Below are 19,822 nucleotides of genomic sequence, written 5' to 3'. Positions count from 1 at the left end.
TTATCCTTCACCTCCCCAGTGCATAATCAAATTCTCCAAACACAGCGTTCTCAGGTCCCAGCCCAGAGCTTGGATCCCTCCAAGAGGGATGTGCTAAAAAAAGAAAGAAAAACAGTACATTGCCAACTGAAGTGAGTGCTGAAAGGAAGGAGATGCCAGGAGCTCTTAAACAGGAATCTGAGACCGGGGGACGCTCGGGTGTGTTTTCAATCCCCAGAAGAGAGATGTGCTCACTGGGAAATGACTGCACTCACTGCTCGATTTAGACCTTGTAGTTGATGTCCCAGAAAGTGAAATGGCCATGACAAAGACATCCCAATCTGTATTAGAACCTTCTTCTTGGATTGATGGATTAGTGCATGGTGAAATGGTGCCACTCCTCCTTTGGCTCTGAAATCTGCATTTGCAGCTCAAACCTGCAAAGATGGAAATAAGCAATTTTACATGAGTGACAGGTTCTGTTGGCAGCAAGAGGAGTTATTTGAGAAAACCTATTCATCAGGGGGTCCAGGACTCTGCTGGGTGCTGAAGGATGTCCTGCAGCACCTGAACCCAAGCTGGCAGCTCCACACCCTGGTGCAGAGCATCTCTTCCAGGAGAGCAGCATCCCATAGCCCAGTCCCAGGCAGGGTATGTGCTGGCACTGCCCAGCCTGGTGCCGTGCCAGGGGAATGCTCCTGCTGTTCCCACTGCAGAGGGACCAGGACTAGGCTCCAGCTGGGGCTAAAAGGGGATGTTCAACATCAGCTGAGCTATCCCAAATTCTGCTGTTTCAGGGTAAAGCTTCAGTTACCCAGCTACAGCCTCTCCAAACACTGGGCCTACAGGTGCCCCTGGGAGGCTGTCACCTCCTGGGCTCCATGACAGGAGAGATGAGCTCTGACCACAGCACAGATCCTGACCCACAGGGGCCCCTCCCAGCACTGTTGGCTTGTGCTGCTGGACCTCCCACAGCACAGTCCAGATCTCTGCTAAAAAGCAATGATTGATGCTTTTACCTGTCACAAATAAAGGATCACCTGGTCCTCCCATCGCCATATGAGGGAGCAGCATCCTGGTTCACCCTCAGCTGTGTGTCCTGTGCTGGAGTCTCATCTGTGTGTCTGTGCATAGTTTATAATGTCTCCTGCAGGAACAGTGGCAAAGCCAGGAGGCTTTGAGGAACAGTGGCAAAAGCCTGGAGGACACAGATGACAAAGCCATTTCCCTCTCAAAAGGATGCACCTCAGCAGATGATTCAGCTCCCATCCAGAATCCATGAGTTCAAAGCCAGCTGTTTCTCAGGATTGCTGGCACGTGGCAGGAGGGTGGGAGGTAACACCAGCTGCAGTCCTGCTGCGATGGGCTGGCACTGGCACTGCTCCCCTTCAGCCTTGGCATCTTCACAGGGTGAGAGCCAGCCTAGTGGAAGCACAAAGATGTAAATGTGGGACTGAGGTTTTGCTGCATGAAGTCACAGCTGAGAGTGGATTGTTCAGGCACCCATGGATCCCAGTGTCATCATCCTAGTGATGCTCCCAGGGGCACTCTTCTGTATTGTGCAGTGGAAAGGATAAAAGGGCAGCAATGGGAGCAGGTTCAGCCTGCTGGAAATAATCCCTGCCCAATGTGTTCTTGTCCCCCAGTGAGCAGTGGGGACTGAGCATCCCTGAACCAGAGCCACCATGGGTACTGGAGCAGGAGGGTGCAGCCAACACCCACCTTGCTCAGAGAGCAGTCCTGAGCCCCCACAATAACTGTGTGGAGCTGCCAGCCCATTTGACCATGGCCTGGCCCTGTTGGTGTCCATGGATGTCACTTGCTTGGCCAACCAGAGGCCACGGGGTGAACCTCGCTGGCCATGGCCAACATCCCCCAGGACTGATTGCTCCTCATGTTGTAGTGATGGTCCAAGCCCAAACATCAGCATGGGTCTGTGGCTGAGTGTGTGAGCCCAAGGGGCTGTTGGGGACACGGCAGAGGCCTTGTCCCCAGTGCCTGCAGTCAGGGCTGCTGTGGCCACATGCCAGTGACCAAGCATGCACAGTGTGAGAGAAAGCCTGGGGAAATCCCTCAGACAAGCAAATGAAGATGGGCAGAAATACTTTCTGCACTAATTGCACTGCTGTAACAAGCAAACAGAGCACCAGGAGGAGGAGGGCAGTAGCTGGACAGCGCCTGGCATATTGTCCTTTTGGGGGCATGCTCTGGTTCTAATGGTGGTAAGGAAGGAGATAGGTGGTCTGTGCAGCTCTTGTGAGTCCCTGTGTCCCCTCTCCTTTCAGTTTTATTTGCTTTTACTTCCAGCATTGAAAGTTCTTGTGATTTTTCTCACATGTCCACCAGTGTCTGCCACTTCCCACAACATCACAGGACCAGCATCAGGCGACCACACAGGGATGGAAACCCTTCCTTCTTCCTTTTGCTACCAAGCCTGCAGCCCTCGTGATTTCTGAGGTAACCCAAAGCCGTGACCCCAGAGCGCTGGCCAGAGCTGTGTTCTGAAGATACCGTGAGCAGGGGAGAGGGAGGGAGGCTTTGGCTGGAGCTCATTTCTGTGCTCTTTACTGAATGCAGCGGTGGGGCGAGAGCTGTGCGGTGCAGGGCCGGTGCAGGGCCGGTGCAGGGCCGGCGCAGGGCAGTGCAGGGGCAGTATAGGGGCAGTGAAGGGACAGGGCAAGGACAGCCCAGCCCAGCCCAGCCCAGTCCGGTGCAGTGCGGTGCAGTGCGGTGCGGTGCGATGCGATGCGGTGCGATGCGATGCGATGCGGTGCGATGCGGTGCGATGCGGTGCGGTGCGGTGCGGTGCGGTGCGGTGCGGTGCGGTGCGGTGCGGTGCGGTGCGATGCGGTGCGGTGCGGTGCGGTGCGGTGCGGTGCGGTGCGGTGCGGTGCGGTGCGGTCCGGCGCTCTCCAACCTCACGCGCGCATTCCCGCGGCCGGCGCGTGAAGCCTCCGCAGCCGGCCCGGCGCGCGCTCGCACGTGACCGCGTCATATGCCGGGACCCTGCCCCGCCCCCTCCGCGGGATCCCGCCCAATGAGCTGGCGGGCGCGCGGCGTGTCCGCGCCGTGATTGGTCAGGGCTGGCGTCAGTCCAGGGGAGGGGCGTGGCGTGTTGGAGGCCCCGTGTTCGGGGGGTCGGAGGTGGGAGAGTGGCGGGACTGGACTGGACTACACAGAGCTGGACTGGACTAGGTTAGACCGGAGCGAACTAAACTAAACTAAACTAAGCTAAACTAAGCTGAGCTAAGCCGTTTCAGCACGGTGGGGGCCCTGGGACGGCGGGAGGCCGGGGCTGCGCCCAGGGGAGCGGGCGGTGCGCGCCGCGGGGCTGGAGCCGGCGGGGAGCCGCGCACGGCAGCGGCGGTGCCGCACCTGGAGCCCCTCGGGGTGCGGGTGGGTGCTGGCAGCCCTCGGGCCGGGTGGGGACACAAGGCTGGGCCCTGTCAGACGCACTGAGCAGTGTTGGTGAAGCTACAGGAAATTGAAAGTTGTTACTCCAAAGGGACTGCCCTTCGGCCGGGGCTGCTGTGTAACTCGGGGCTTTCCAGCCCTGCACGCACCCGCTGTGGCAGCTGGACGGGCCCTGTCTGGTAACCAAGGTCTGGTAACCAGAGCCTGCCCCAGAGCGGCGGAGGTTCGGCCTCCAGAGGGATGAGGATCTGTGTCAGGGAGCTCACGGTGGGACCGGGTGCCCGCAGGGATGGCCGGCAGCAGCCAGGAGCGGAGCCTGCGGGAGGAGCTGACCTGTGCCATCTGCTGCGAGCTGTTCAGCGAGCCCGTCATGCTGGACTGCATGCACCACTACTGCCGGGGCTGCATCCTGCGCTACTGGGACAGCTGCGCCCGCGGCCCCTCGTGCCCGCAGTGCCGCCGCAGCTTCCCCGGCCGCGCCTTCCGCACGCACTACCTGCTGGCCGGGCTGGTGGACAAGGTGCGGCGCTGCGGCTCCCGGGAGCACCGGCACAGGATGCAGGTGAGTGCCTCCTGCCCGGGATGCAGGTGAGTGCCTCCTGCCCGGGATGCAGGTGAGTGCCTCCTGGCCGGGGATGCAGGTGAGTGCCTCCTGGCCGGGGATGCAGGTGAGTGCCTCCTGCCCGGGCATGCAGGTGAGTGCCTCCTGCCCGGGCATGCAGGTGAGTCCCTCCTGCCCGGGGATGCAGGTGAGTGCCTCCTGGCCGGGGATGCAGGTGAGTGCCTCCTGCCAGGGGATGCAGGTGAGTGCCTCCTGCCCGGGCATGCAAGTGAGTGCCTCCTGCCAGGAGAGGCAGGTGAGTGCCTCCTGCCAGGAGAGGCAGGTGAGTGCCTCCTGCCAGGAGAGGCAGGTGAGTGCCTCCTGCCAGGGGATGCAGGTGAGTGCCTCCTTCCAGGAGAGGCAGGTGAGTGCCTCCTGCCAGAAGGTGCAGGTGAGTGCCTCCTGCCAGGCTGGGGACAAGGGGACAGGTGCCACATGAGCCCTATGCAGCCACCACCCCTCCTCCCACAGGCTGTTCCCCCAGTGCGAAGCCTCATCTGGCCCAAGTGCACTGATGTTTGTGTCTCTTTCCTCTCTGTATTTCCTTACAGGTGTCTTTTAAACACTTTTCTTCTGTATTTGTTTCCCTCACTGCTGTGTTGGATTCCAGCCACAGCTTTGTAATTTCTCATTAAAGGACATGTTCCCTAAGTGAGAGGGGGATGAGGGCTGCTTGTGCCAGGTGCTCTGCTTGAGGGGATGGTCCCTTCACAACGTGCAGCATTTAAAGCTTGTGCAAACAGATATCCCAGGCTGGAGATCCCAGTGATAAAAATAAATTGGATTCATCACATGCACAGATGCTTAATTCTCAAGGCTGTGCATCAGGTGCTTGCTTGTCCTTACAGCCCTTATATGAGATCCTGTTGCACACTCCTTCTGATGCTGACCGTAGGAATTGGGACTGCTCCTGAATCAGAGCAGAGTGCTGGAGTGGCCTCCTTACCTTCTTTTCCTTGTTCCTGCAGAAGCACCTGGAAGATGCTTTGCAAGCCCGTCAGAAGGAGCTGGAGAAGTTGCTGCAGAGGAAGCGTGTGGTGCAGGAGGACATCTGCAGCCTGACGGTAACACCCTGTGGGAGGGCTCTTCAGGCAGCTTCTGGGCAGTGTTCACAGAGGATGTGTGTATCTACAGCTGAGGTCTAGCTCAGCTTCCTGTAAAAATCTAGATGAGTGACACTGGGGATCTACACAAGCTCCCTTGCATGAAGGCCCAAGCTCATCACTGCTGGATAATCAGCAGAGGTTTTGGGAGGCCATTAGCACTCATTAATGCAATGTTTACAAAGTGCATTGGTGCAGCACAGATGAGATATGGTGAGAGCTGTGGGCAGCCTGCTCTGGCCCTGCTGTGCTGCCTCTTTGGGACAGCATTAACTCCTGGCAGCTCTAAAATCCTCTCATGTCAGAAGGGATGGCAGCAAAGCTGAAGGAACTGGGTCACTGGCAGGGTTGGCACTGCAAGAGTGGTGGCCTTGTCACAAGGGCAGTGTTGGGATTCACTGCAAGCTCTGAGGTGAATGAGGAGCCTGAGTGCTCTCCATGGGCTTGAGAGGGACCAGGCACCCTCTTGGTACAGATCTGTGAAGTGAGAACAACCACAGGCTGACTGTGCTGCTTTCTTGGGTGGCATAAAAGCGTTAAAACCAAGGAAAGGGAGTTAAAGGAAAATGGAAGTAGTTCAAAGATGAGATAAAACTGAGGGGGGAAAAATCCCCTGTCTTCTGACTGGAGCCTCTGATCCCCCAGCCTGCTCCATTTCAAACCTCTGTCCTCTTGCCAGATGTGGAATAGACCTTTGAGATAAATGGAGAAATATTAGCACATAAGCACGTGTTTTCCTGTTGCTGTGCAAGAGCCAAGAGGTGTCACAAGAGTAAAGGAGCAAATCACTGATGTGAACAGGGAGGCCCTGCAGCTCCTCTGTGGTTCTGGTGTGTCAGCACAAACACCTGCCAGACCAAGAGGAGGCTGGTGAAGCTTCAGATCTCTGAGGGAGATGGGTTTCCTGTGAGGAGAAAGGGATGTGCACTTCAGGAAGCACTCCTCGAGAAAGTAATGAGGGCTAAGGTTGCACTTGGAGATTAAAAGCTTAAAGATTTAAGGAAAACAAAAAGTCATTGGCTATCTCTTGTAAACAGGCAGGAAGGCAGTGAGAACACAGCAAGGTTGGCTGGTGAGTAAACAACTGGAAAAAAGTGACCTCTGGGTAGAGCTGAATGGGATTTTATCAGCCTTAATGACAGAGATTAAGTTGTGTAGCTTGCCCATCAGGCAGCTCTGCTCAGGGCCTGGAATGATGTGAAATAAATGCAACCTGACCTGAACAGCTGAGTCTGCAGCTCCACAAAATTTAAAGAGCTCCAGTCTTGCCCACAGGCAAATTCCTGGTGGTGTGTAAGAGAGCTGTGGCTATGTGTGGGGATTTCTAGTTACAGTGACCACACCTTTGGTGGAGCTGTTTATTGGGTTTGTTGGTGTTTTTTCCTTTCACTCTGCAGCCTTGCAGGTTGTCCTTGTGTCCTGTTCTCCATCCAGAAACTCATTGCTACGTCTAAACCTCAAATTTCCAGGGCTCTCTAGGCAGAGTAACAGGCACAGCCATCCTGTGCCCCTCCTTGTGTATTCTAGCTGTTGATCTCACCTTCTGCCTCTTCCCTCTGCTCAGAAAGTGTCTGGGGAGCTGAACTTCAAGATTCGGGCTGAGTTTGCTCGCCTTCATCAGATCCTGGAAGAGGAGGAGAGAGCTGTGCTGGCAGAGCTGGGTGAGCAGGAGGAGCAGTCCCTGGCCCAGCTGCACAGGCACGTTGGCCAGCTGGAGGAGGGGATGGCAGTGCTGCAGAGGGACATCGAGCACGTCAGGCAGACCCTGAGCAAGATGGAAGATGTGTCACTGCTGGAGGTGAGATGCTTTGCTGACTCTGGCAGGAGGCTGAGAGATATTTCAGGATCTCAGATTGGGATGGGGGAGTCTTAAATGACAGCACTGGGCTGTACCCCAAAGCCATTCTCACTGCCATCCCTCTGGATTGTCTACCCAGTCCCTTGGAGTCTGGAGATTTTAGCCACAAGGGATACAGTGACATCAGATGTGGTGGGTCTTGGGAGCCTTCTTAATTCTCCATCCAAGTGCCCAAACAGTTTTCCCCAGGATGTGGTCCCTGGTAGCTTGGTTTCCTCTCTCTGTGCTGTGTGGCAGCAGGAGGCCGGACAAGGAACTTATTTGTGCAACTGCATGAATTAGAGTGACTGCTAATTCTCTCTGCTTCTCCCTGCAGGTGGAGAGCCTGGATATCAGGTACGTGTGTGGCATGAAAGAAGCTGATTCCCTTTTCAGGAGCTTATCTTAGTCCCTGGCTGGGACCACATGGGAGAGGCACTTTATCTCCAGTTTTAAAAGTACCACAAAGTGCTCAGGAAGTCTCTGGTGCTGTTCAACGTGGAGGTTGGTCCCCAGCATACACCGGATGCTCTTCCAGGGAGCATCCTATGTGTTGGCATGGCTGGAAGAGTGAGTGACAGAGACAGTGGTTTAAAATGGGTGTAAGAGCCTTGTGTGCTGCAAGAGGGAACAGTCTTTGGGTGCTTCATCTTCCCCCTGCCCTTCCTCAGCTTCTTACTACTCATGAGGCTGCAGAAGTGACCCTGAGGTGCATGTTTGTCTGAGGCTGGGAGTAGTTGAGGGCCAGAACTGCCACAGGGGAGTGTGTCCCTGTCCCCTCCTGCCCTGGAATGCAGCCTGACTCCACAGGCCTGGCCGGGAGTCCTGTTGGGTGTGCTGGGTGTGGGTTTGCCAGGAGTCACTGCTCCACAAGCAGTGCTGCTGGCTCTGTCTTGAGCACGTCTGCCCTGAGCCACTCAGTGCACTGGGGGCAGAGCAAGCAGAGACATTTGTGTCCTGTCTTTACCAAATCTGCCACCTGCAGCACTGTCCTGCAGCCCTGCCAGTGCTCTCCCTGCCTGCACTGGCAGTGCCTCAGCAGAGGGAGTGACCCTGCCTGCCTCTCTCTGCCCCAGGCCCTCGGTGAGTGTTGAGAGCCAGCCTGCCCTGGACCTGCAGCACTACAGGGACAGCCACAGTGGCCCCTTGCAGTACATCTTCTGGAGGCAGATGCTGCGCTCCATCTGCCCTGGTGAGCACCTCGCTGGCAGGGATGGGGATGCTCTGCACAGGGAGTGTACAGCTGGTAAAATGTCACACTTGATGTCTCCGCAGCTCCTGCCCCGCTCACCTTTGACCCTGAGTCAGCCCACCCCAACCTGGTCCTCTCCAGGGATCTGACAGCAGTGACAGAGAGGGACCGAGCCCAGCCTGTCCCCGCCAGCCCTCGGCGCTTCCGTCAGTGCGTCAACGTGCTGGGCTCGCAGGCCTTCGACTGTGGCCAGCACTACTGGGAGGTCTGGGTGGGCAGCAAAACCAAGTGGGACCTGGGGGTGGCTGCTGAGGCTGTGGACAGGACAGCCAAGGTCAGGCTGTGCCCAGAGAACGGCTACTGGACGCTGCGCCTGCGGAACAGGACAGAGTACTGGGCCACCGCCAGCCCCTGGGTGCGCCTGGCTCCCCGCCGGCCCCCACGCAAAGTGGGCGTCTTCCTGGACTGCCAGGAGGGCACCGTGGCCTTCTTTGATGCTGGGGACATGTCCCACCTCTTCACCTTCCACCAGGTCTCTGCAGAGAGATACTGCCCCTTCTTCAGCACCTGCTTCAGTGACGGGAGGGACAACGTGGAGCCCATGCGCCTCTGTCACCTGGCGCTGTGAGGGACGAGGGTGCGCTGGGGACACCAGCCTGGCTCCTGCCTGGGGCTGTGCTGGGGGCCAGCTCTGCACACACAAACCTGAGGGGTGTTGGAGGAGCTTGTTTGGTTTGTTCTGGGAGGAAGGAGGGGATGAGTCTCTTCCCAGGTCCTGTCTGCCCTCCCTTCCCTGTGCCATGGTGTGGTTGCCACAGAGCATTCAGAGGGGTTCCAGGCACCCCGTTCCTGAGCACAGCACAGTTCAGTAACAGCATCCACGGAGCTGCAGGGCAGGGGGCTGTGAGTTGCTGGCACCTCCTGCCTCTCTGGGTGTTGTATTAGTTGTTTTGCACTGGGTGATTGGAAATTTGTACTGAGTATGTTATGTCACGTAGATAGTTATTTCTCTTCCCCCATCACATAGTCTTTCCCTCACAGAGTCTTACAGCTGTGCTCCCACCCGCCAGCCCCGTGGAGGAGGGCAGCAGTCCCGGGGCACCCTCGGGTGCCTCTCAACCCCACATCCCGACCATCCATCCTCTGCTGGAAGAGCTTCCCGGGGCAGGGCTGCGGGCCGGCAGCAGAGGGAGCCCGGTGCACAGCCCGGGGACTGCAGCACGGCTCCCTCACCTCGGTCACTATTAAAGCTCATTAGAAAGCACTGGTGCCTGCTGGGGCTGCTCGGGGCTTGTGTGCTGGGGGGATCTGCTGCTCTGGGAGGTGGCACAGCCTGGGGGCACCCAGAGCCCTGCTCCAGCCCTGGCTCTTCTGTGCCTGCAGCACAGGAGGCTCAAACAGCCACTGCTCCCATACATCTCCTTAGAGTGCTCCCTGCACATCTCGCAGGGGCTTTTCACCATTTGCTGTTTGAGAACAAGGGAGAGAGACTCTGAGCCTAGCCCTGATCTTGGGCTACAGTGTTTTAAGGTTTGGCCATCTCTGGCCTGGCTGGGTCTTTAAGATTTGTACATGTGAAAAATGCCAAGTCCCAGTTCTTTCCAAATTCAGCAGGAGTGTGGCTCTTTTCCTGTCAGCCCCCTGTGGCCCTGCTGGCAGTGCTGCACCTGCAGGAGGGCAGGCAGGGTCCCTGGAGGGACAAGTCCAGGGGGTTTGGCTGCTGTGGTTTGTGAGCAGGAGGTGCTGGCAGTGTCTCTGCCTCATGAGTCAGCAGAGGTGCTGGGATGGGTCCAGGCCTGGCTGGTGGAATGATGGGTGGGAGGGAGGATGGCAGTGTCTGGGGTGGCTGGAAATGTCATGTTTTTCTCACCCAAATCCATTCCAGGCTCAAAGCAGAGGCCATAGCTCCCCAATACTGTGGAGTCCCAGTGCTGGCTGGAGCCAGACACCTCTGGCAGAGGCTCAGCTTTCTGTGGCAGGGGAAGGGCCAGGTGTGAGGCTTTCCAGCTCCCACGGCTGGGCACAGGGACACTCCCTTCACTGGCCATCTGCCTGCCCAGCAGGGATGGCACAGGGGCCCTGTTCCCCCGTGGTGCCACAAGGGATATGGCCTCTCCTGCACAGCCCTGCTGCAGTGTGCCAGGGCTGGGGGTGCTGAGCCCTGTGCCAGGGCAGGAGAGGAAGCCAGAGGTGAGGATGTCCTGTGCAGGGCTCAGGCAGATGTGTCCTGTGCAGGAGGGCTGAGCACAGCCCGGGGCTGCTCCCAGTGCCTGGGAAGCCTCTGCTCTGTGCAGCCTCGCTCAGGGGCCAGGTGTGGAGGGGATGCTGGGGGTTTGTGCTCCCTCCTGGCCCTGGGTTGGCCTCTAGCCAGTGAGTGCTGAGCCCAAAGGCTGGACTCAGCCTCCTCTCCCAGCTCTCATCTCCTCCTCTCATTGCCCCACAGCCTCAGCTGCAATAAGAGTGGAGAAGAAAAAGCTGTTGGCTTGGAAATGGTGCTGTGAGCAGGGCTGTCTTACCCCCTGCATGGGAGCCTCTGGAAAGGCGAGGCTGGCCTGATCACAGCAGGGAAAGCTGAAACCTATCAGCTGCCCAGCCTGCCCAAACTGCAGCCAGGTCTGGCTGGGCAGCAGCAGGCAGTGTCCCAGGGCTGACAGGCACTGGCAGGGTGAGCACAGCCAGGCTTTGCTGTGTGCCAGCTCCAGCTGCCCAGCACTGCCACTGCCCTGTGCTGCATGGGCCAGTGTGATGGCACTGCCAGTGTGTGCCACTGCCACTGCTGTCACCTCCAACACCTTTCCCGTGCCCAAGGCCGAGCTGGAGAGCAGCCAAACCCTCTTGTCCCAAATGCTCCTGAGGGAGCACGTCTCTTCTTCTCCTGCTGGGCTGTGTGTGGTGGCCGTGGTGTGGCTGCTCCCAGGCAGAGCCATGTTTTGGGGTATAATGTCATTGTCTGGCCCCGATGGTGGGGCAGGGCTGGGGAGGCAGAGCAGCTCCTACATCCAGGGAAAATGCTGCTCTGGGCTGCCATGCATGCAGTGTTAGCCCAGTGGGGAAATGTGGTCTAGATGCTGCCTGAAAGACACATTTCTCTGACAAACCAGAGCACCATGGAATAGGAGCCATAGGCATGAATGCAGTGACTACCTGAGCTTGGCCTGGGTTCAGGCAGGAGGGGATAGGGATGGGAGAGTGGACACGATGGGGTTAAAGCACCTCTCACCCCAGCATCCAGATTCTGCACCTGCCAGGACTGGCTCACACCCATCTTCTCCCACGTCCAGGCTGTGTTTTTCTCGTGGGTTACCTCATTATTTTGTCCCTGGGTGTTCCCAGAGCCACCCCAGTGTCCCTTTCCCATAGTTACGCTAGGGCTGGGCAGTGTCCAGCAGCTCCTGCCTTGGCAGCCTTCTGTGATCTGTGTATGTCTTTATCCAGTGCTTTGGGGAAGCCTTTGCTTCCTCGGGTCCCCCCACGTGCTGGAATGGGGACAAGATTTTAAATTAAGATCCTTTTGTTTCCCAGGGCCACAACAATGGAAAGGTCCCATCGGTCCCACAGTCGCCCTGCGTTTGTGATGGAAAATTCCCCGCCGTGGCGGGGCTCGCCCTGCCCGCTGTCCTGCCTTTACTGCCGTTAGATGGCAGCATGGACGGGCTGGTCCGGCCGCCGCCGCCCGCGCCGTGCCGCCTTCGGGCTGTGGAGGATGGAGGGTGCCAAAATCCCTTGACTTTTGGGGTGCCAGAAGATGCCTCTCCCCTCAACGCCGGGTCAGACCCTCTGCTCCTCTCGCACTCAGCTTCTCCAGGCACCCTCTGGCTGTGCACTTCGGCCAGCAGCTCAGTGGTGCCATGTGATTCATTCCCCGTCACTGTCCACCCCCAGCGCCTCACCGCTCCCCCTCAAGGGCACTGACCCCGGTGCTGTCCCCAGCGTGGGGCACTGCGTGGCTGCCCCGTCTCTGATCACAGACCCTGTCACTGGGGATTAATTTCAGCTCTTCACCCCTTAGCTGGGCAGTGACACCGCTGTGTGACATTCCAGCTCTCCCTTGTCATGGCAAGTTTTGAAAGTCCTCAAACTTGTAGGGCTTGGACACCCATCTGGGCTGAAGGGACATGGCCACTTTCTGCTCGGCTGAGATCCAGGAGGGACATGATCCAAGATGAGCGTGCTGAACAGTGATGGAGTTGGCACTCTGGGTTTAAAACTCACTAATCAGGATGGGGAGAGTCAGGTAAAATAAATTCTGTGACTGAGAGTCCCTCTGAGGGTTCCAGGAGAGGGACAGGGTGATTTCTTCTGTGGGTTTGGCAACAGGAGTGCACCAGAAGTTTTCCTGCCTTTTTGAAGCCATGAGCACATGGCTTTCATTCAGGTTCTTTCTTCGCTGCCTACAAGTGAGCCTAATGAATAATCCTCTGGGGCTCAGCGCGGGGCCGTGTTAATGTATCCGTCCAGCGCTCGTTGGGTGCACGGGCAGCTGGCCAGGGCTGAGCTGGCTGTGCCCCCGCGCTCCCAGAGCTCTGCCATCGCCTCCGCCTGTGCCGCATTCGCAGCCAGTTCGCTCCGAGCCAGCGCCGCTGTCGCTGGCGGTGGCAGCGCTGTGGGGGCAGCGCCGCTGGCACCGCTGGGGCGGCACCGCTCGTCTGCCCGCGCCACGGGAGTGGGGGCTCGGTGTGTACCCCCAGAGAGCCGTGCGGGGTTCGGTGGGTACTCCCAGAGCACCGTGCGGGTGCGGGGTTCGGTGTGTACCCCCAGAACACCGAGAGTGCGGGGTTCGGTGGGTACCCCCAGAGCACCGTGCGGGTGCGGGTTCGGTGTGTACCCCCAGAGCACCGTGCGGGTGCCACATCGAGCGGTGCCGAGGGACAGCGTGGCTGTTCCACGCTTCTGGCACTGCACACGCACGGACGGCGTGAGTGGGGGACCCTGCTGCACCCTCGCTGAACAAGGGTGCGAGTGTGAGCACACCCAAGTGCGTGCGTGTCTCTGTGTGCCCCAGGGAGTGCGGGAGGAGGGAGGTTCAAGGGGTGTGTGCGGGACTGTGTGCCGGGGTGTGTGCGCACAGGTGTGAGGTGTGGAGCTGAGGGGGTGCACAGGCATGAAGGGGTGTGTGCAGGCAGGTGCGAGATGCGTTCCATCGCATGAGGTGTGTGTGTGCTGTTGTTGAGAGCGTGTTTGTGTGCATTCCCTCTGCTCCGAAAGGCCGGGATGTGCACCCAGGCACAGACAAGAAACAGGAGATATGCAAGCATTCTCACACAAGTGCAGGGGTGAACACAGGTGTGAAAATACACGCAGGTGTGGGGGTGTCTATGTGCCCATCGGTCAGAGATGATGCAGAGCCACACACACGGGTGGGGAACACACTTTTCCCCCTGATGCAGGGGATGCAGACCCACACACACAGGTGGAGACACCCAGGTGCGAAGGGATGCGCGCACCCCCGCTGGTGCGGGGAGCGCGGATTGCCCGTCTGTGCCCGGAGCCGCAGGTGCGCTCCCCCCAGCCCCTTCTGCCTCCCCGCCCGCCCCGCCCCGCCCCGCCCCGCCCGCCCGGCGCCCCGAGGCTCGGTGGAGGGCGGCGGGCGGCCCGGGCGGGCGGAGGAAAAGGAAGCGGCCCCGGTGCTCCCCGCCCGCCGCCGCCGCGCGTCGCCGCAGCTGGGGCGCGGCGGGAGCAGAGCTCGGGCGCGGGGCGCTCGCACCGCTCCGCATCGCACGGACCTGCCGGCAGCCCCGGAGATGAGGAGAGTTTGCACGCTGCCCCTCTGGCTCTGGCTCGGCATTGTCTCGGAGGCAGGTGAGCTGCCGGGGCTGCGGGCTGCCCTGCCCGCTCTGATGCCCGCTGCGCACCTGCGGGCGCGCTGGGCGCGGGTTGCTCCGGCGGGACGGGACGGGACGGGACTCGGCTCCTCCGCCCGCGTGTTCCCCAGACCCCGCAGGGACCAGCACTGCCCGCCGCGGCGTCCCTCGCCCAGGACAGGGATGTGCCGTGCCCTGGCGCTGCCCGTCCCGGGCTCCCCCATCCCCGGCGGGGACCGGCGCTCCCGGTCCCGGCGACCTCAATCCCCGACGGGGAGCGGCTCAGTCCGCCCCGGGGTGCCCCGTTTCCCACCGGCGCTGCCCGCCCCATCCCCAGCCGGGACGCGCCGCGGTGCCCGCCCCGGTGTCCCCGACGGCGGTGACAGAGTACCGGCAGCGACAGGACGGGACGGAGAGACCCTGCCGCGGTCCCTGGGGTGCGGGGCCGCGGGGACCCCACGCCGTGCTCGTGCCGCGGATGTGTCGCTGCGAGCGGGGAGAAACCCCACGGGACCCTGGCGGGAGGGATGCCGCTGCGCGGGGACGCGCCCGGCTGGAGGCCAGTCCCGGCTCTGTTTATTTATTGTTTCACGCACAGAGTCATTAATTTGTGTGTGCCGGGGAGGAAGGCGCGAGGAGGCGGGGGTCCGTGCAAGGCTGTCCAGCCTGCCTGTCCCTGCTGTGGTCCGCCTCGGAAGTCACCCGAGGCCGATCCCAGTGAAATGTTTTCCCTTCCTATAGCGCTTCTGTGGCAAAAGGCTGTTGGGCAGGGAGTGCAGAACCGCGGCAGAGATTGGGGCTGCCATGCCCTTCTTGCAAGCAGAGCCCGTGAGACAGGGCAGAGCTGGGTGGGCACTGCCAGGGCAGTGGGGACAGGACACCCCACCAGATACCCCCAGAGGAGCTCTTTCTTGCACAAGTAAAGCATTTATAACCCAGATCAGAGCAAGACTGAAAGAAAGTTAGTAATGGTGGAAGCTTGCAATGTGGGGATGAATTTTGGGAGCATAAGTAGAATTTTCTGTAGCATCAGCTCAGTGACTTGCTATCACCAGTGGCATTTGCTGCTCTCGTTGAAGTGAGCTCACAGGAGAGCTGGAGGTGTGGCATGAATAGCATCACCAGCAGTGTCACTGTCAACCTGCTCTGCCCAAAAAGCTGCTGATGGCTCTGGTGTCCTGGGGCCAAAGGACACAACGGGCGGCTGGAGCTCAGGAGATGCTCACAGAGGCTGGGCAGAAAGGAACCTGCTGCTGGTGGCATTGCAGCAGGAGGAACTGTTCAAAGCTCTCTTGTTAGCGATTTGTAAAGCACAGTGTAGCTGCTCCTGGTTCTTTCATCTCCTGGAGGTGCAGGAGCAGTGCCTGGGAGGCTCTGGCCAGCGCAGCTGTGTGGCCTCGTCAGCGCAGGGCTGAGCAGAGCTTTGAAGCTCTCGGTGCTGCCTGATTAGTGCAGCGATGAAGGGCGATGTGGAGCTCAACTGGGGGATGGTACCACGGGGATTTGCTTCCCCTCCTTCCATTCTATCAATGAGGACAATTTGTCGGTGTGTAAAGGACCCACAAATTTCTCATTAACCATAATCCCAATGGGCTGCAAATATTTGCTCCCCTCGGAAGCAGGGATGTGTGTGAGACTGTTCCACCTGTGAAGGATGAAATAATCATCCCAGGATCATGAAAGGTCTGTTCTGGCACCACTGTTCTGGTGCCTGTTTAAATGGGCCAGCATTAGACACTGCCGTGTGTCAGAGCACAAAGCTCTTACACGTTCCAGCTCCATGGTGGTTCCAGGATGGACTGGAGCTGGGGAGCTGCCCTGTGCAGGCAGTGAGATGGGGAGAACAGGCAGAGGTTCAGCCCCAGCATTCTAGATCAGCTTGGCCTCTCAGGGTAATGCTTTGTGAATGGCGAGGAGACCATGTGCTCCCTGAGCCACCATGTTCTGGACACAGAGCAGTGCTGAGCCCCCCACAGCCAAACAATCCCGCTGGGGACCCTTCCAAGGGCGTATGGCCGTGGTGTGAGGGAAGGGCCCGTGCTTGTGTAGGACCTGAGCCGATTGCCTTGGCTGCTGCCGCCTGCTCCCCTCCCGGATCACACACAGTCCCGGCCGGGTGCTCGGACAGCCCCCACTGGCCGTGCCAGCAGCAACAGTTGCCTGTGCAGCTGGGATTTGAAGCAGTTGCTTTATTGCAAGTAATAAACACGGGCCATTTCAGCAACACCCTTTCATTCAACAGCCCTGACTGCACAGCAACCCCACCAGGCTCAGCCACAGCGATGAGCCGTGGCCTCCAAGGGGAGTGGGTGTGTGCAGGGATGCAGCCTGTGGTCCCTGGGGGCTGCCAGGGAGGGGACAGCCACAGCTCCTGTGCCCTGCTGTCTGCTTAAGGATGATTTCACATGAGTGAGCTACAACTACCACCCTGGGATTTGGCTTGGGCACGTGAGGCCGCGGCTCAGTGCCTGCACAAACACCCACCAGGGCGTCACTGAGCTCACACTGACGTCTGGTCAGAGGGACACTCCTCCAGCAGCACAATGTCCCCAGCCAGTGCAGGCAGGGTGGCCGGGGTTTCCTCCAGTGTATCCCGTTGCACTGTGCCGCCTGGCTCCCATGGGCTGCTCCATGCAGGATCGCTGTCCCCAGGGTTTCTCTTGGCCCTGTGTTGCTGCGGTGTTTTCCGGGGCAGGCGTGGGAAGGGCAGGTGCTCCCAGCCAGCCAGGAGGGAACAGGCTGTTCCCAGCATCCCGAGGCAGTTCCTGGAGAAAGAAGGGGAGAGCGGGATCCCACGGGAACAGCAGCAGGAGGGAAGGGACCACGGCCAGGGAGCAGTTTCTCCAAAACTGTAGGGGACACCCACCATGCTCAGGAGGTTGCCTTGCAGAGCAGGAGGGGGCTCTTGGTGGGCCCCCAGGTCTGTCCAGCTCTCAGCAGCTTTGGGGAGCAAGCTGAGCCCTGGGGATAGCACCTATGTCCCCCACCTTTTTCTCAGCCACTCCAGCTGGCACAGCAGAGGTGACTTTGCCATTCAACCTGCTGGACTGAAACAGCCCCAGAATGATGGGTGCAAGGCAGGGGACTCCTCACTCCCAGTTTGGGGGGGCTGTGCATTTTAACCAGGTGGGGGGGAGGTGAAGCTGCAGTAAGCTGGGGTGATGGGGAGGTCCTGCAGGTGCAGGGAGAAGCAGAAAGCTCTGTGATGGCCAGAGCCCACAGGCTGCACTGCCCAGGGAAGGTGGGGAGCTAGCAGTGCTGGTGGTTTCTGTGTGAGGAATGACTAAAGAAAGCTGCAGGGCTCTTCCTCTGGGATAGACAGGCTGGGGCATAGTGCCTGAGGGCTGCAAAATCACAGCTTGCCTGGAGAAGGCAGCTCCTGGTGGATTCCCGTGTTGGGAGCATGGTGGGAGGCTGGTAGATTGTTGCACGCTGCCGAGCAGCAGTGGAGCTCACCTTCACAGGGCCTTGTGGGTGTGAGATGTTTGCCTGGGTCCATGGGCAGTTGTGCATGGAAAAATATCGGTTTGCAGTGGGTTTGCAATGAGAAAATCCACGGTTCAAGCTGAAAGACCCCCTTTCCCACCTTGGACTGTGAGCCAGAGGTGCCCACTGCTGTGTTTTGCCTTGACCTGTCCCAGCTTCCCCTGCAGCTCCTGCAACTCTCCAGCTGGGCAAGGGGCAGCAGCCAGGTACACATCCCACTCCTGCTGTGTGCTGTGGGGGGATCATGACCTCCTGGTGCATGCCACGGTTTTCGGGGAGACCAGAGCTGAGCCTTGCCCTGGGCCAGAGCTTTTGTCCTTCATTAGGAAAAGAAATACTGCTGCAGCTGCACTGGCATCTAGTGACTGGTTAAATGAATTCCAGGGGTTTTATTGCCTCTGGCTACCCCAGACCTTTGTTTCTCGTTTCACGTTGTTAAAAGAGGGGGTTAGCCAGGTCCCAGGGGGGCTTTTTCTCTTTGGTCAGAATAGTTCTGATGTTTTCGGCCCAGCATTATTGCCCATCTGCGGTGCCTCATTGTTACGGCAGAATAGTGGAAGCAGAGGTGGCCTGTGGTCAAGTCGGCGAGGAGGCACAAGCCCTGAGCCCAACGTGGCCGCTCCTTTTGTCGAGCAAATCACTCCATCTCTAGGTGCAAGTTCAGCAGAAGGACGGTGAAAAACCTGGCCCTACAGCAGCTGGTGCTGAAACTCCCACTAAGTTTTATAAGCTGAGGATATTAAGCGGGGAGTCTTGGAGTCTCTCCTGGAGTCGTTTCCCTGCTGAGGTAGCAGAAACAGGTCTCAGCCAGTGACTTGTATTTCACCTTACAAGTTCTCCCACGAATGAATTGTTTTTCTTGCTGTGTTTCTGCCCCCTCCTTCCAGGGCAAGGATTCCTCGCAGCCTCTGCGGCCAAACCTGGAGGTGCCGTGGGACGGACGTCATGTGCTAATGAGGGAGGATCGGTTTAGGGGGTCAGGAAAAGGCTCTTTCTGGGCAAACAGCGAGGACATAGTGATGGGGGAAGGCAAACTTAAGTGCTGTTGTCTCCTGTATCTGAGCACATAATAACCAGGCAGCTGCTGCTCCCCTGCTCAGGTTCTATGCAGTGAAAGACAGCAAAGACCCCAGGGCTGTTCACAGGAAAGACCAGGAGAAAGGGACAAGTGGATTTCAGACTGTCCTGGTCTGTTACTGATGGGCACAGCCCTGGAGTGAGCGGAGAGAAAAATTAGATAAAATTTTACCTGTGTGCTGGTTAAAACTCTTGGCAGAGCCTGGAAAACCCCAGTTCTGTTTCAGAGGAATTGGTGAAAGAATAAGCTTGACTCTGCTCCTGGTGTAGGTGCATGCAAAGAGGGAAGCAATGGAGCAGCTCACCAATGTTTTTGGGACCCGTTGTCTCAGTGTGAGGTGTAGCTGCCCACCCATTTTCAGGTGTGGAGGAGTTAAGCCTTCTCCTGGCTGTGGCTCCAGCTGGCTGGGAAAATGCCAGCCAGCGCACCGAGTGTGCCTGCCATGGTCTGCAGTGCCAGCAACAGTGACACAGCACCCAGGCTCTGTCCCACCACAGCCACACCACCCTGCCTGATGAGACCACCTGCTCAGCAGGCTCTGGGGGCCAGGGTATCCCCCAGGGAAGGGTTAAGCAAAGAGGAGCAGTGCCAATGCCAGTCTGGGTGTCCAGGTTCTCCCTTGGCGGAGGTCAGTGGTGGTTCATGGGAAAGGAAAAATTGGCAGCTGGGCCGGATGTCCCTGCATTTCCCCTCTTCCTGCAGCCGCCTGAACGATGTTCCTTATTTAGCTTTCCTGACGGACAGGAGGAATCTGATGGCGGAAACTGTCACTGCCTGATAACAGTTCAGGGACCCCTTTATGATGGGCGGCACGGCAGGGAACAGGGCAGCGCTGCCCTGGCTGGGAGGGGACAGCCAGGGCTGCCCTTTGCTCCGGGTTCTTGGGGACGGCCAGGCAGGGCGGGAAGGGCACTCACAGCCTTTCCCTTTATGCTGCTCTGTGTACAAACCTTCCCAGTGTTACTAAAAAGACTCTGAAGACCAAGGAGTGATGGTGTGTGTCTCTATATCTGAAATATTGGCTATTTTACCTTCTTTTTGGTGAGGCATCTGAGCTGGTGGAAAGGGCCATGGATGGGCAGAGGGGAGGCATGGAGCTAAGCCACCCAGCCAAGGTCTGAGGTCAGGTACTTCGTGCTCACTGGCAATGAGGATGTGAAGGGCAGCCAGGGCTGGGATGCTCCAGCAGGAGCTGGGAGTGATGACCAGCGCCACAAGTTGAGGACACACATCAGTACTGGGAGCAGAGCCCATACAGGAGTGTGCTGCATAAACAGGTGAACACAGCAAAGGAGATCTTCCTCCATGTTTTGTCCCCAGCTTTTTCTCCA

General features: G+C 58.7%; 2 protein-coding genes across 4 annotated transcripts in view; both read left to right on the top strand.

Moving 5' to 3' along the window:
- Positions 1-3,102: 3,102 nt before the first annotated feature.
- Positions 3,103-9,358, top strand: LOC115908655 (nuclear factor 7, brain-like). The gene is made up of 7 exons (XM_030957410.1): positions 3,103-3,174; positions 3,681-3,955; positions 4,963-5,058; positions 6,662-6,895; positions 7,272-7,291; positions 8,011-8,126; positions 8,210-9,358. Exons 2-7 carry the CDS (start codon positions 3,683-3,685, stop codon positions 8,752-8,754), a joined length of 1,284 nt encoding a protein of 427 aa, XP_030813270.1. The 5' UTR covers positions 3,103-3,174; positions 3,681-3,682; the 3' UTR covers positions 8,755-9,358.
- Positions 9,359-13,754: 4,396 nt separating this feature from the next.
- Positions 13,755-19,822, top strand: part of FLT4 (fms related tyrosine kinase 4) — a 57,563-nt gene continuing 51,495 nt past the window's right edge. For 2 of the 3 annotated variants that reach the window (XM_030957584.1, XM_030957585.1), the window contains exon 1: positions 13,755-13,925. In XM_030957584.1, the coding sequence (XP_030813444.1) occupies positions 13,868-13,925 (58 nt within the window). In that variant the 5' untranslated portion in view covers positions 13,755-13,867. The remainder of the gene's footprint in view (positions 13,926-19,822) is intronic. The other variant, XM_030957586.1, reaches the window with a different exon arrangement.

Source organism: Camarhynchus parvulus, chromosome 13 (genome assembly GCF_901933205.1).
Source record: "Camarhynchus parvulus chromosome 13, STF_HiC, whole genome shotgun sequence".
NCBI lineage: Eukaryota > Metazoa > Chordata > Aves > Passeriformes > Thraupidae > Camarhynchus > Camarhynchus parvulus.
Note: the sequence above shows the minus strand (reverse complement) of the source record. Positions and strands in the feature narration are given on the sequence as shown.

Bases quoted from the DNA above. Each gene is read 5' to 3' on its own strand.
- LOC115908655 (XM_030957410.1), top strand. From the start codon at position 3,683: ATGGCCGGCAGCAGCCAGGAGCGGAGCCTGCGGGAGGAGCTGACCTGT. The intron at 7,292-8,010 runs GTACGTGTGTGG...TCTCTGCCCCAG, and splicing joins GTGGAGAGCCTGGATATCAG to GCCCTCGGTGAGTGTTGAGA. The intron at 8,127-8,209 runs GTGAGCACCTCG...ATGTCTCCGCAG, and splicing joins GCTGCGCTCCATCTGCCCTG to CTCCTGCCCCGCTCACCTTT.